Genomic DNA, 13034 nt, shown 5'->3' with positions numbered 1-13034 from the left:
AGAGAACAGATCTGCGGACACTTGTGGGGGTGGGGGGGCAGGAGGAGAGGGTGGCCCCAATGGAGTGAGTAACATGGAAACATAAACATGACGACATGTAAAATAGATAGCCAGTGGGAATTTTCTGTGTGACTCAGGAAACTCAAACTGGCACTCTGTGACAAGCTAGAGGGTTGGGATGGGGTGGGAGGTGGGAGGGAGGTTCAAGAAAGAGGGGGGCATATGTATACCTATGACTGATTCATATTGACGTATGGCAGAAACCCACAAAATATTATAAAGCAATTATCCTTTCATTAAAAATAAATTTTTTAAAAAAGAAGATTTTTTTTTTAAAGGAAGATTTAATACGAGACCAATTATTTTTTAATGATTGCTTTCCTTTATCTTAAAAAGATAAGTGGACTAAAATGGACAAGGGGCTCCATATTAGACAACTGGATCAGTCTTTTCTATACTGAACAGGGCCTCTGAAGAGCAGGAAATTCAACACCATTTTCAAAGCTTTCTGGAGAGAATTGCTTCTCATTCAAGAAGCTGCCTGTTAGAAGACACATAAAACCACAATTATAAATAGCATACATTTTGTATACTATTTCTATACATTTTGTAGACCTTTGTAACAGTGATGTAGGCAAAGGCCAATATCTCCATCTCTTCCTTTTTGTCTTATATCTTCTCTATTATTTAAAAAATCTCCTACCACATAGAAGATTTACATTTCCTGCTTCATATCACTTATTCTATAGTTTATGTTCCTCTTCTACTTTTGCCCTTCTTCTTGAAGAAAAGTCCCCAATCTCCATCATGTTCAAAGAAATCATACTCTCCTTTTTCATGGTGAATGTTTTCCAACCAGCTCTTTTCTGTCTCTCTCTGAACTCTGTTCACTGAGTCTCTTTGTACACTGTAAAACAAGCTATCATGTATATATATGTAATTCTAATCTTAGTTCTATTTTCCGTGTTAGTTACATGCACTCTTTTATGTTTTTCAGCAAAGATTTCCAGAAAGTTTATATCAGACAAAAGTAGTAGTTTTCACATCTCATAGATCTAACACACATTGAATAAAATTTTGGAAACTGCTAATCACAAGCAGTCTCTTAATGTAATTGTTTTAATTTTCCAAAACCTTGAACCAAGTCACAACTCTGAAATAGCAGGATTAGTTTCCCGAGCTGGCCTCCCTGCAGCTGCTCTGCGCTGCAGACACGTTTGTCTAGCCCTGGTTTATATGCAAAGGGATCTATTTCTAAAATTCCTCAGCTGCTCTGGAAAAAAAGAGCAAGCTGTTGTGAAATCTATGTCACATGCCTTCCCATGTTTTACAAGTAACCAACAATTCACAGAAAACATACAGAAGGGCAGAAAAATCACTTCCTAGGGGCTAGTTGATTATTATTTAGAGTAGAACAGGAGAACGTGCTATTTACTGATTTGCCTGTTGAGCAGACGGCCAGGGAGGAAGCAAGAGAAGGTAAAGAAAGTAACTATAAATGTTGGAGGGGAGCCTTTTAACATCTTTCAGAGATGCTCCGTGTGAAAGATTCTCCCGCCTAAGGCAGTCTTTGCTTTGCTTTTTGCCCCACCTTAAGAGAAGTGTCTCCTCTTAATAACAAGTCTAATTATAATGGACAATAAATGATAATTTACAGGTGACCAAGGACCAAGAAGCCTCTCTTGAGTCTTCATTAAAACAACAGTACAACCTCAGGAGGTGTGCTATTATTAGACGATTGCCTGCCACCATCAATGTGCACGGGTAACTTTTTAAGTCCCTTCACTGAATATTTATTTTTATTACAGGAAAATTTCAAGGTACACATAAGTAGAAAGACTAGTATAACAAACCCTCTTGTATCCATTCCCCAGTTTCAACAACTCTTTTTGCCAATCCTGTTTTACGTATCTTTTCCATTTTTTTTTTCTTTTGGTAGGAAAACTTTAAATCAAAGATGATAGCATTTTACTAGTAAATACTGGCATTTTACTAGTAAATATTACTAGTAAATAATGAAAAATTTTACAATAATTTGATTCAAAATGGACCTGCAGAACAAAATAAAGAAGGAACGGAGAAAAATCCTCCTGTGGTGGAAGACGTTATCACAAAGGTTAGCTGTTTCAGCTCTATGGGGAGGTGAGAGCCGAACGTGAGATTCTCTGGAGAACGGGACAGGCGACGGTCTTGAGGGAAATGCTGGAAGGAATGCGCAGACCCGCGGGTAGGTCAGTAATTCCTCCGAAGTGGTCCACTCAGGCATGCGCAATCCAGACCTCAGAGTTGCTAAGGCCCCCAAGGCAGAGAGAGGCGCAAGATTCGGTAACAACCAATCAGAGAGCCCAAGGGCTAATCAGTTAGCCAATCGAGACTCGAGATTGAATTGGAGCTTCAGCAGTCTGATCGCCCACCAGTATCCAATCAGGGAACTGGCTACTTTGGGCGGACTTTTCAAAACAGCGAAAACAAAACAAATCGGGGACCTTTAAAAGGTGCGATGCGGCCAGAACCTATCTCCTTCCGCCCCTCGCTCCTAACACCCCTTCTCTTTCCTCTTTGGGATCAATCGACGAATAAAGTCGGTGCCCAGATTCCGTCTTCCGCCCTGGAACCGAGAGGGAGGATTGGTTCAGCAAAGCAATAGCGAGTCGACGAAGCCACAAAGCTGACTGGAGACAGATGCTTAGAGGCGGAACTCTTTTTCCCGTCTGCTGCGGCTGCGGCGGATCCCTCCGCGGGGAGTCACGTGCCCCGCCCCCTTGGGGGCGTCGGAAACTCAAAACAAAAACAAGGGGTTTGCTTCTGCATCCGCAGCAGCGGCGGCGGCAGCGGCGGTAGAGCCCGCAGTCGGCCTGGCCTAGAGGGTCCGGCGCAGCGCCCCAGCAGGAGGGTGGGCGCGCGGGCAGCGGGATGAAGCCGGGGCTGTGAGGCCAAAGCGCCGGTGGCGGGGGGTGGGAAGGGTCGGATGCCGGTCCGGGGACACCGCTGAGGAGGCAGGTCTCTGAGCTCGGAGACTGGTCCGGACGCCCCCGCCGCGCCCAGTCCCCTCCGACCGTGACGCCGCGGGCCGGTGGAGGCGCGGCTCCAGCACGGTAAGTGGGCCCAGCCGGGATTGCAGTTTCTTTGTTCTTGGTCGGGGTTGCGGGGACTGATGTCAGTGCCCATCCCTCAGCCTGGGGGGCAGTTCCGGTCCTGCCCTCAGCCCTGGGGCAGTGGGCAGCCGGGGGCGGAGAGATGCTGATGGGATGCGTGGAGTGTCGAGGAGGCTGGAGGCAGTTCTTTGGTGCCTCCCCCCCCCCTTGTTTTGTCAGAGGGGGGCTCCTTGGGGTGAATCTTGGGTTGACAGCTCTTGGTCTCCGCACAGTTGTGGAATCGGGGATGGACGGGTGTTGTCCGGGCACGGGACGGGCTGGGTTTTCTGCCCCCCCCTGGACCCCGATCGGCTGGGCCGCGCCACCCCAGCGCTTTCTGAAACCGAGGTCTCTGGCATTCCGGTTTTGTTCCGAGGGGGCGCAGTCGATGCGGATGGGAAAGGCTTGGGGGCTGGACTCCTGCGAGAGGGGCTTTTGGAGCCGGGCTCCGCGGGAGGGGCGGGGCCCTGGAGTCTCCTCCCTCCGGTTCTTTGTTCAGTCGCGAGACTTTATTTCCCCATCCCCCCGCATTGTGCAAAGCCCTTACCCCGGGGATCCGCTGCTCTCGGAGCCCCAGGTGCGTTCCACTGGGCAGAAGCCCCTGGCCCCACGACTTCAGGTGGGGCGGACCGTTCGGACACCGCAGCCCCGGCGACAGTTTCCTGCTTGTGAAACTGCCGCGAGGCCGGGGCTGGCCGGCCTGACCCAGCGCTGGCCGGCGGACGTGCCCGCGGCCCCTCCCCCTTGCACACCTCCCTGGCCGCGGGGGAGGATTCCGCCGGGTTCGGCTGGACGTGACTGGTCCCCTCACCCGCTTCTCGCCGGGGGCTGGGGCGCCCCTCGCTGGAGGTATTAACCCCTGCTCTTCTGTGCTCTCCCTCGCTCACCCCTGCCACCCCCAGGGTACACTGAACTGTGTGTGTGGTGTCTTTGCTGCAGATGAAGGATTTAGGGGCAGAGTACTTGGCCGGTCGCGAAGGTGTCCAGCTCTTCGGATTGTTGAACCTCTACCTAGAGCAGGAACAGAGATTCCAACCTCGAGAAAAAGGGCTGAGCTTGATCGAGGCCACCCCGGAGGTAAGTTCCCAGGAAAGATACCTTGCGGCAGCCGCTGACGGGGCTTAGGGAGGACTTTAAAAATACATGTGTGTGTGTGTATATACACACATACACACAGACACATTTATTTTTTAATTTTAGTTGAGTCTGGACTAAAGGCTGCAAAATTTCTTAAGACCAAAATTGATCTTCCTAGAGTATTAAGATAAATCTTAATACAGGGTCGTTGGTTTTGTTTCTTAGCAAGAATGAGAGCGATACTAACTCTAGGGAAGTGTGGCGTCAGAAGTGACACTCCCAGTTTGCAGCTTCTGAGTGGGAGAGTCCGTGGAAATTGAGCAGGTCATTTATGGAAATACCCTCTGCCTATGCAATACTTCTGTATTGTAGGCTCTTAAGTGGTTTTTCTTTTTTTAATAAAAGAAAACAAGGAACCTTCTATGTGTCCATTACAAGGGAATTGGATTATATTTGCTGTAACCCTCTGGAAGTCCGGCAGCAGTTTGCTTTATATTGAATTGTTGAATGTTTCTGATGATGTATATATGTTTTTTGTGTGATTTGCCCAATTATGTGATGTACATTTTTAAAAATTGGTGCTGTATACACATTTTGTATCTGAAAAACTGCAGCGCTTTGGTTCAGTGATAGCACTCTGCCTCCCATATTCTTGAAGATTAACTGAAACAATTACCTTCTTTGAATCTGTGTGTATTATCCATTCTAGTTCTAAGACAGGCATAAACTTTGGCTTTTGGTTTTTATTGCAGACAGATAACACTTTGTGTCCAAGATTGAGAAATGCCAAAGTCGAAGATTTGAGGAGTTTAACCAACTTTTTTGGATCTTGCACTGAAACTTTTGTCTTGGCTGTCAATATTTTGGACAGATTCTTGGCTCTTATGAAGGTATTTTATCATTTTCGTAAACACAACTTCATTTTTTAATACCTGGTGTCCAGCACAATGCCTAGCATAAAGGATTCAATAACTATTTGGTAAATGAATGTATTTGTTATTATACATAAGCATTTTTAATAATCAGAGTTGTGATCTTTAGTTCAGATTAAGAGACTGCAAAAGTCAGTGTATTGTTGTATCTTAAGTTAGGTTTTGCTGTATCTTCTACATACCTTCTCTTTGAAGACGTGACACAATGAAGACTACTTTTTTTGGGTGTTCTGTATATACACAGCTCTCAAAATAAGGTTTTCATATTTTCATTTCCCAGTATGTTTCTGTTAAGCCTAGGTATTTTTAAACGCCTGAAACATGGCAAGTAGAAGTATAGCAGTATGTTAAAGGTGACTGAGTGCCTTCCCCATGAGAAACCTTTTGGAAGCAGGGAGCCCACAGTCTTAACAGTTACCAGCAACTCATACAATTTCACTTATTTGTGGAGTCTAAAATATGACACAAATGAACCTATCTATAAAACAGAAACAGAATTAAGGACAAAGAGAATAGACTGGAGGTGTCCAGAGGGGTGGGAGAGAGTTGGATTGGGAGTTTGGAATTAGCAGATGCAAACTGGTATATATAAAATGGATAAATACCAAGGCCCTACTATGTAGCACAGGGAACTATACTCTATATCCTGTGATAAACCAAAATGGAAAATAATATGAAAAAGAATGTATATTCGTATATATGTGTATGTATTGACAGAGTTACTTTGCTGAACAGCAGTAATATATATAACATTGTAATTCAACTACAGTTAAAAATAAATTAAAAAAAACACTGATCAGTAACTGTTAGAAAAATGTTATTCTTCTGCCAGTAGGATTCCTGTCAGCTGCTGGGTCAGTTTTCAGGGCACTGAAGAGAAAAGGGCAGCCATCTGTCCATGGCAGCTTTTACATCTGCTGCACTCCGCACGTCTGATGCAGTAGCTCTCTTGGGGCAGATTTGCATTGAGGCATAGGATGATTCTTAAATAGATAAGATAAAAAGATGAATGTGTTACTTTTATATCCAAAGAAGTATATTTTCTTGGTGTTACGCTTAATTTATTTTGGGGGAGATTGTACTATTATGAGTTTTGTAAGTTAGAAATACAGTGTATTTAAAAACAGCTTTTGAATTTGCATTTTTTTTTTTTTTAGCCACGTTTAAATGCTCAAAATGTTTTTTTCTGTTTTTTAAAGGGAGGTTAAGACAGCTTAAAATGTAAAAACGGTTAAGTATAATTGTATGTAAGGGTAAATACAAGGAAGCAGTTTGATCATGTTCTATCTTAAGAGTAGGGGCTCATTACAGTATTTTAATGAGTATACTCAATACAGTATTTTCGTCTGCTTTGCGAAGTTAAAGTGACAATTGTTGGAAGAAACCTTTTGTTCCTTGTTTTTCAGGTGAAACCTAAGCATTTGTCTTGCATTGGAGTCTGTTGTTTTTTGCTGGCTGCTAGAATAGTTGAAGAAGAATGCAATATTCCATCTACTCATGATGTGATCCGGATTAGCCAATGTAAATGTACTGCTTCTGACATAAAGCGGATGGAAAAAATAATATCAGAAAAATTGCACTATGAATTCGAAGCTACTACTGCCTTAAACTTTTTGCACTTATACCATACTATCGTACTTTGTCATACTTCAGAAAGGTCAGTGGGATTAAAAATGAAAATTTTGTACTTCAGCATTGCTATAAGTAACAGTAAAGAATTAGCATGCCAGTGAATATTTTTATACCTTCCAGTTTAATAAACATTTTATTCTTTCTTTTTCATTGTATAGGAAAGAAATACTGAGCCTTGATAAATTAGAAGCTCAGCTGAAAGCTTGCTGCTGCCGACTTACCTTTTCAAAAGCAAAAGTAAGTCAATTTCTTACTTATATATATATCTCAGTTTCTATTTTGAATTTTAAAAAAAATTTATTTTTCTTACTTTTTTTTCTTGTAGCCATCCATACTAGCTTTGTGCCTTCTCAATTTGGAAGTAGAAACTTTGAAATCCATTGAATTGTTGGAAATTCTCCTGCTTGTTAAAAAACATTCCAAGGTAAATATCTTCAGAACTTGTTCTTCAGAGCAAATTTCTTCCTGGTGGTTTATTTTTTCTGTGATGACTTAATGATCATTAACACTTTATTGGGCTCTTAATTTTTATTCATTTTTTGCTTGTATCTTAAGTGTGTTGATGTTCTTCTCCAAATGCAGCTTCAACTCAATACGGTATTAAGCTGGAAGGGAATCTGATCACTTAGCCTAGCCTCTTTCTGTATTCAGACATTCCTTCCCTAGTCTTCTTGCCAGTTGGTAGTACAGTGGTCTGTATTGCCCTGCATACATTGTTCTAAAATGCATACTAAGAAGTCAACTCAGTAAGTATACCAACAGCATCCCAGTACATCTATAGGACTGAGACATTGTCCCATTAGTAGCATTACCAAAATAACATCAACTGTGTTTTTGTTTTTAAACTCCTTTGTCAAGCCAGCCTGATAATTTTTTTCAATCACAAAGAGATGTAAACCAAACAATCACAGTCATTTTTCTTAAACTGGTAGTCTGGCTGGAGAAGTATGGAACTGAACACAAGGCAGGGTCTGTGCCTCTAAACAGAGATGTACTTGAAAGTTTGGTTAGCAGAGAAGTAGGCTAGACCACGTGAGGCATGATGACTGGGAGCCTGGCTGTACCAAAAAGAATGTCAGACACTGAAAGTTTGGGCAGCCAAGGTGTATGACCAGGAGGTTGGTGGACTGGAAGTGTTTGGGAATCCGGTCAGGGTAGGTTTGTAGATAGAATATCTAGGTGCTAGTCACAAGCAGGAATAAGGGTATCTCACTCTAGTTTTTAGAGGCCAAGCATGGAAATGAGGCAAGGAGTCAGGGATGACCAAGATGTGGGCCTAATGGAGAGAATATTGGTACCATTGAGGGAAATTTCGGAGAAGTTAACGTCAAAGAAGTATGATTTTAGGTACTTGTATACCTGCCTGATAGGTAGGTGTCTAGCAGATTCTTGCCAATATAAATTATAGTTGGAGATTGAGATTAGGAATTTCTCATGAGGAATAATAGTTGAAACCTAAGAGTCCCTTGCTTAGGGGACAGTTAAAGCTCTGGATTTTCGGTGTTGGCAGTTTCCCTGTTAGGATCCAAGTGAAGGAACGTGGAATACACAAGTATAAGCATTCAGGTGGGAAAGAAGTTTTCAAGAAGGAAGTGGTCAAGAGTATTGAATTTTGGTGAGAGGCCCAGAGTAATGAGAATCGAAGGAGCTTAGTTGGCATGTAGGAGCTGATGTCGGGAGAATGAGAAGCCAGGTTGCAAGGGGATTAAGATGTGGCTGGATTCGGTGGAAACGGAAGCCAAGATGACACAAAATCCTCGTCCGTTTGTGATCAGATACATGCAGTGTGAAGCATTTTAACAGCTGACTTCCAGCTTTTGTTTCAGTGCCGAATTTATTAATTTAGATCTAAACCTCTTATGGTATTGTTATTTGGAAACAGTCTTCGGTGAAAATTGATTCCTTGAAATAAATTGGGGCACTCCCCAGTGGTGGAGGAACTGTGCCCGTCTGGGGAAATTCCTTTTCTCTTGTATTTCTAACTTCTCCTTTCACATATATCTGGTGTTTTAACATAAATGTATATTTTAGCAGTCCAATTAAAGCTATGTTACAGAAACCTAAATTTTGTTAAATTCCTTTGCATTGTGACTATCAAAGAATATACTTGACAATTGGTGTATTAACAGACCTGTTGTTTATAGGCAGTGTGTTTTCTTAACATAGGCAGAATCCTCTGGAAATATTTTATACCTGTGCTGCTCCTCACCTGAAGCAGTGGTTATCAAATTTTGACTGCATATAAGAATCATCTGGGGAGCTTTAAAAAAATCTTGGATGACACCCCCGTACCAATTAAGTAAAAGTATCTGGGGGGTGGGAGCCAGGCACAGTATTTTTTAAGAATCACAGGGTATGTCCAAGGTATAGCAAGGTTTGGGAACCACTGTCATAACCTCTACACTTAAAATTTTTTTTTTTTTTCAGGTGAATGACTCCGAGTTTGTTTACTGGAGGGAGTTAGTTTCTAAATGCCTAGCGGAATATTCTTCTCCTGAATGTTGTAAACCAGATCTTAAGAAGCTGGTTTGGATCGTTTCAAGGCGCACAGCCCAGAACCTCCACAACAGTTATTACAGTGTTCCTGAGCTGCCGACAATACCAGAGGGGGGCTGTTTTGATGAAAGTGAAAGGTAAGCAGGTTCCTTGACTAATTATAATTAGACTTGCCCAGACTAAGACTGATTTTTGTATATCAGAGCCCCCCCCCCCACCCCCGACAATGGCATCATTTCTTTGGGTGAGAAAATTAACCAAAAGTAGTTTTTACTAAAATAGGTAATAGGTGGGAAGTGTACCCCCCGCCCCAACTTTTTTCTTTATGAAAAAAACAACAAACCAGCATCCTATACATCATTACCTCCCCAGGGCTTGTAACTGGAAGCATGTACCTTTTGGCCATCGTCACCACCCCCTCCCCTCACCCCTGGCAACCACCCATCTGTTCTCTGCATCTGTGAGTTCTGTTTTTTATTTTTAGATTCTATATACAGGTGACATCATACTGTATTTGTTTTTCTGTGACTTATTTCATTCCTCCCTTATTAAAAACTGTTTTTTTCCCATCTCGCTTGCTCTTTGAAATTCAGTTTGGTTAAGAAAACAAGCAAATAGCATTCTGGGCTTTTTAACGTTAGTATGAATTCCTAAAATGGTACTGTGGGAAGAGGCTGTGGGTTAAATGACTGGAAACTAAAGGGAACTGCCATTACTGATGGAGCTGAGTTCCGAGGATATTTTTAGTTTTGTCAGATGCCTTTGTCTTATTCAGAATTTATTTTTGTTAGTAAAGTGAACTTAATTTTATTAAATTTGACCATTTTATGCTGTAGGAAGAAAAGACCAAAAGTACCATTTTAATAGCTTGTTGGTCTCTTGGTTTGATATTTGAGAAGATCAGTGATGCGATTATTGATGCGAGAAAGACATGTGATAGGACTTTGTTATTAATCTGTGTTTATTGGATTTAAGGGCTTCCCTGGTGGCTCAGATGGTAGAGAATCTGCCTGCAGTAAAGGAGACCTGGGTTTGATGCCTGGGTTGGGAAGATCCCCTGAAGAAGGGAATGGCTACCCACTCCAGTATTCTTGCCTGGAGAATTCCATGGACAGAGGAGCCTGGAAGGCTACAATCCATGGGGTTGCAAAGAGTCAGACACAACTGAGCAACTTAATACTTTCACTTCACTTTTCATTGGATTTTAAATACTTTTAAAATATTTTAGAATTCTAGTTAGTATTGCTTGGTACAAGAATATTAGTTTGGCAAGAGGTAATTAGTTTAAACCGCTTAAGTGAATCTGTATTTTCTAAGGAGATTACAGTAGACTTTCCTTAGAAGGAAGGCCTTCTAAGTTATATTTTGTCTCTGTAAAGTTTAAATTTTGAATGTAAAAATCCTGAGACTAGAACTGCTTGCTCAGCAGTTTAATTTTGCCTGTGTGACATTTGAGTGTGTTTAAATAACGACCCTCTTCTCTGTTCTTCCTTTCAGTGAGGACTCTTGTGAAGACATGAGTTGTGGAGAAGAGAGCCTCAGCAGCTCCCCTCACCGGGATCAAGAGTGCACGTTCTTCTTCAGCTTCAAAGTGGCGCAGACACTGTGCTTCCCGTCTTAGAAATCTCATTGTCCTGGGCCCGAGTTCTAAGTGTGGGTACAGGTTTCACAGCAATAAAGGGAGTAGGTCGCTTCCTGGTCCACCCCATCCAGGCAGGAACTGCATCGACTCTGGATACCTGCCTTCTGTTTATTATTCAGATCAGATCTGGCCTATTTTCATACTTAATCCTAAGCCATCAAATGGGTTAGTGCCTCTTAAACAATTAACAATACTTTAGACATTGGCACTTTATTTTTCTCATTGATCTTTAGCTACTTGGGGGAGGAGGGAAGGTGCTGATACTTCAATTTACTACTTTTCAAGATGATTTTTAAAAGATGAGTAGTGTAGCGTCCACTTTTTATAAAGCTTTCAGGTGTCTTTACGGAAACAGATTGGGAGTGTGAAAGTGCCGCCTTAGCAGGTACGATGGCTGATCCTTTAATGGTTTATCTTAGGTCTCTCCCTCCCCCCCACTCTCACAGCAGAGAATATACTCTTAAATGTCAAACACCTTTTCGGTTGTTTTTGTCTTTTAAATGATCAATGTACTCTCTGATGCAGACTTTAGAAATTTAGTAGGAGTTAGAATATTGACTTTTCTGTGATTTTAGTGTGTAGTATCTTCATTTCCTTGAGGTTTCTGCCAAAGCAGAAATAAGCAGCAGACTAGAGTAGTTGGATAGTTGCATTCCTAATGCTTAAGTATTGTCAGACTATAGTATTATTTTAATGTTTTTAAAGCACTCCATAGATCTGCTAGTTTTGCATGTACTTGTATGAAAGCAGTGCAGCAGGTTGAACAGAACTAGGTAACTATGGAATGGATAAATGTTGATCTAGTAGCACATTTTATCTCATTTTCTTCTATTAGAGAAGTCTGCATGATTATGTTTTATTTCCTTGGTAATTCACATTTCAAAAATAACGGTATTGTATATGGGTGCCAAGAATATGAACTGTAAAAAAGAAACCTAAGTGTTTGTAGAATTACAGTTTTAAGCATATTTGTGTGGTGGTACAGCCATAAGAAAAGGGATTTATAAACTCTGTACACATGAGATTTTGTACAGAGAACTTTTTTAAACTTTATAAACTGTATATGAAAGTGTAAATCTTTAAAAATGTACATAAAATACTGTATTTTTTTACCGTGTGTGTGTGATAGTCTAGTCATTGCATGTAAATATAATTTATTGTGTATCCTGTATTATAACTCATATAGTGATGACTTACTTCTTTACTGGTAAGTCAACATCCATTGGATTTCTTTTGAAGTGAATCTTTTTGAAGTAATAGATTACAACTCAAAATAAAAATATTAACAAATGCTATTCCTTGTTTGCAGTCACATTTTAATTTTTACCTCTCTGGTGAAAAAGTGCTTGCTGTATATCAGTGAGGAGGCCTGGGGTAAGCCTGGAGTGCCTACAGGAAGAGCCCTTTCCCTTACTAGAAGTCCCTCACTGCAGTTTGGCCCTCAGCCTTGGAGATACTGAAAGTGAATCTTGTCATTGGAGAGTTGACCTCTCTGGGGTGAACTCATTAAATGAAAGAGTGACGTATTAACCTGAATGTCTATTAGTTTATAGTGAAATCCAACAGATATCAAGTAGACCAGAATGCTCAGGTTGGCAGGTTAGTACAGTCTTTCTGCAGACAAGCCAGATTGTCTTCAGAAGGTCACTTGGTGAATATGCACACAGGGGTGTCAACTCTGACTGGACCTAGGCAGCCTCTGGCTCTTGTGATCTCTTTTTCCAAGCTTTAGGCTTGATAAGCAAGTAGTAGGTTTTCTTTTTTTCTTTTTTTTTTTTTTTTTTTTGCATGATATCCCCATCTAGTTTGGTATTTGTAGACTTTTGTTTTCTTTAGTTAGTTAGAAAATGAGATATACTGAATATGGTCATCTTGTAATACCTCTTCTCCCCTGTAGACAGGGGAATGGTTTCCTATCCTCCTGGTGGAGAATCTCTGTAACCCTCAACCTCTTAGCAAGTAATTTTGGCAAGTAGTAAACAATATGTTCTGCTTTAAGATTTTTTTAAGTCTTCATTGACTTACAATGCTGCTTCTGCAAAATGTTTTGGTTTTTTGACCCCTTGTTTCCTCTGGCCTCATGCCTCCTGCATGGAGGCCACCATTTGTCATTTATACTGT

The 13034-nt window shown here is 41.5% G+C and overlaps 2 protein-coding genes across 5 annotated transcripts; one reads left to right on the top strand and one right to left on the bottom strand.

Moving 5' to 3' along the window:
• Positions 1–379: 379 nt before the first annotated feature.
• LOC122696631 (basic proline-rich protein-like) lies at positions 380–3493 on the bottom strand. Its single transcript, XM_043906887.1, has 3 exons — positions 3366–3493; positions 1436–3324; positions 380–541 (listed from the first exon to the last, which is right to left on the bottom strand). Exons 1-2 carry the CDS (start codon positions 3491–3493, stop codon positions 2514–2516), a joined length of 939 nt encoding a protein of 312 aa, XP_043762822.1. The 3' UTR covers positions 380–541; positions 1436–2513.
• Positions 2958–12208, top strand: CCNG2 (cyclin G2). Of its 4 annotated transcripts, XM_043906404.1 has the most exons (9): positions 2958–3095; positions 4074–4211; positions 4964–5101; positions 6550–6800; positions 6934–7012; positions 7101–7199; positions 9203–9408; positions 9644–9731; positions 10769–10907. In XM_043906404.1, exons 2-9 carry the CDS (start codon positions 4074–4076, stop codon positions 10769–10771), a joined length of 1002 nt encoding a protein of 333 aa, XP_043762339.1. In that variant the 5' UTR covers positions 2958–3095; the 3' UTR covers positions 10772–10907. The 4 variants fall into 4 exon arrangements, with proteins under 4 accessions (XP_043762339.1, XP_043762336.1, XP_043762338.1 ...); XM_043906401.1 differs by lacking the exon at positions 9644–9731 and having other exon boundaries at positions 10769–12208; XM_043906403.1 differs by lacking the exon at positions 9644–9731 and having other exon boundaries at positions 4037–4211; positions 10769–12208.
• Positions 12209–13034: the final 826 nt, after the last annotated feature.

This window comes from Cervus elaphus, chromosome 6, assembly GCF_910594005.1.
Source record: "Cervus elaphus chromosome 6, mCerEla1.1, whole genome shotgun sequence".
NCBI classification, from domain to species: Eukaryota; Metazoa; Chordata; class Mammalia; order Artiodactyla; family Cervidae; genus Cervus; species Cervus elaphus.
The sequence above is the reverse complement of the archived record's forward strand: the minus strand, read 5'-3'. Positions and strand labels throughout refer to the sequence as shown.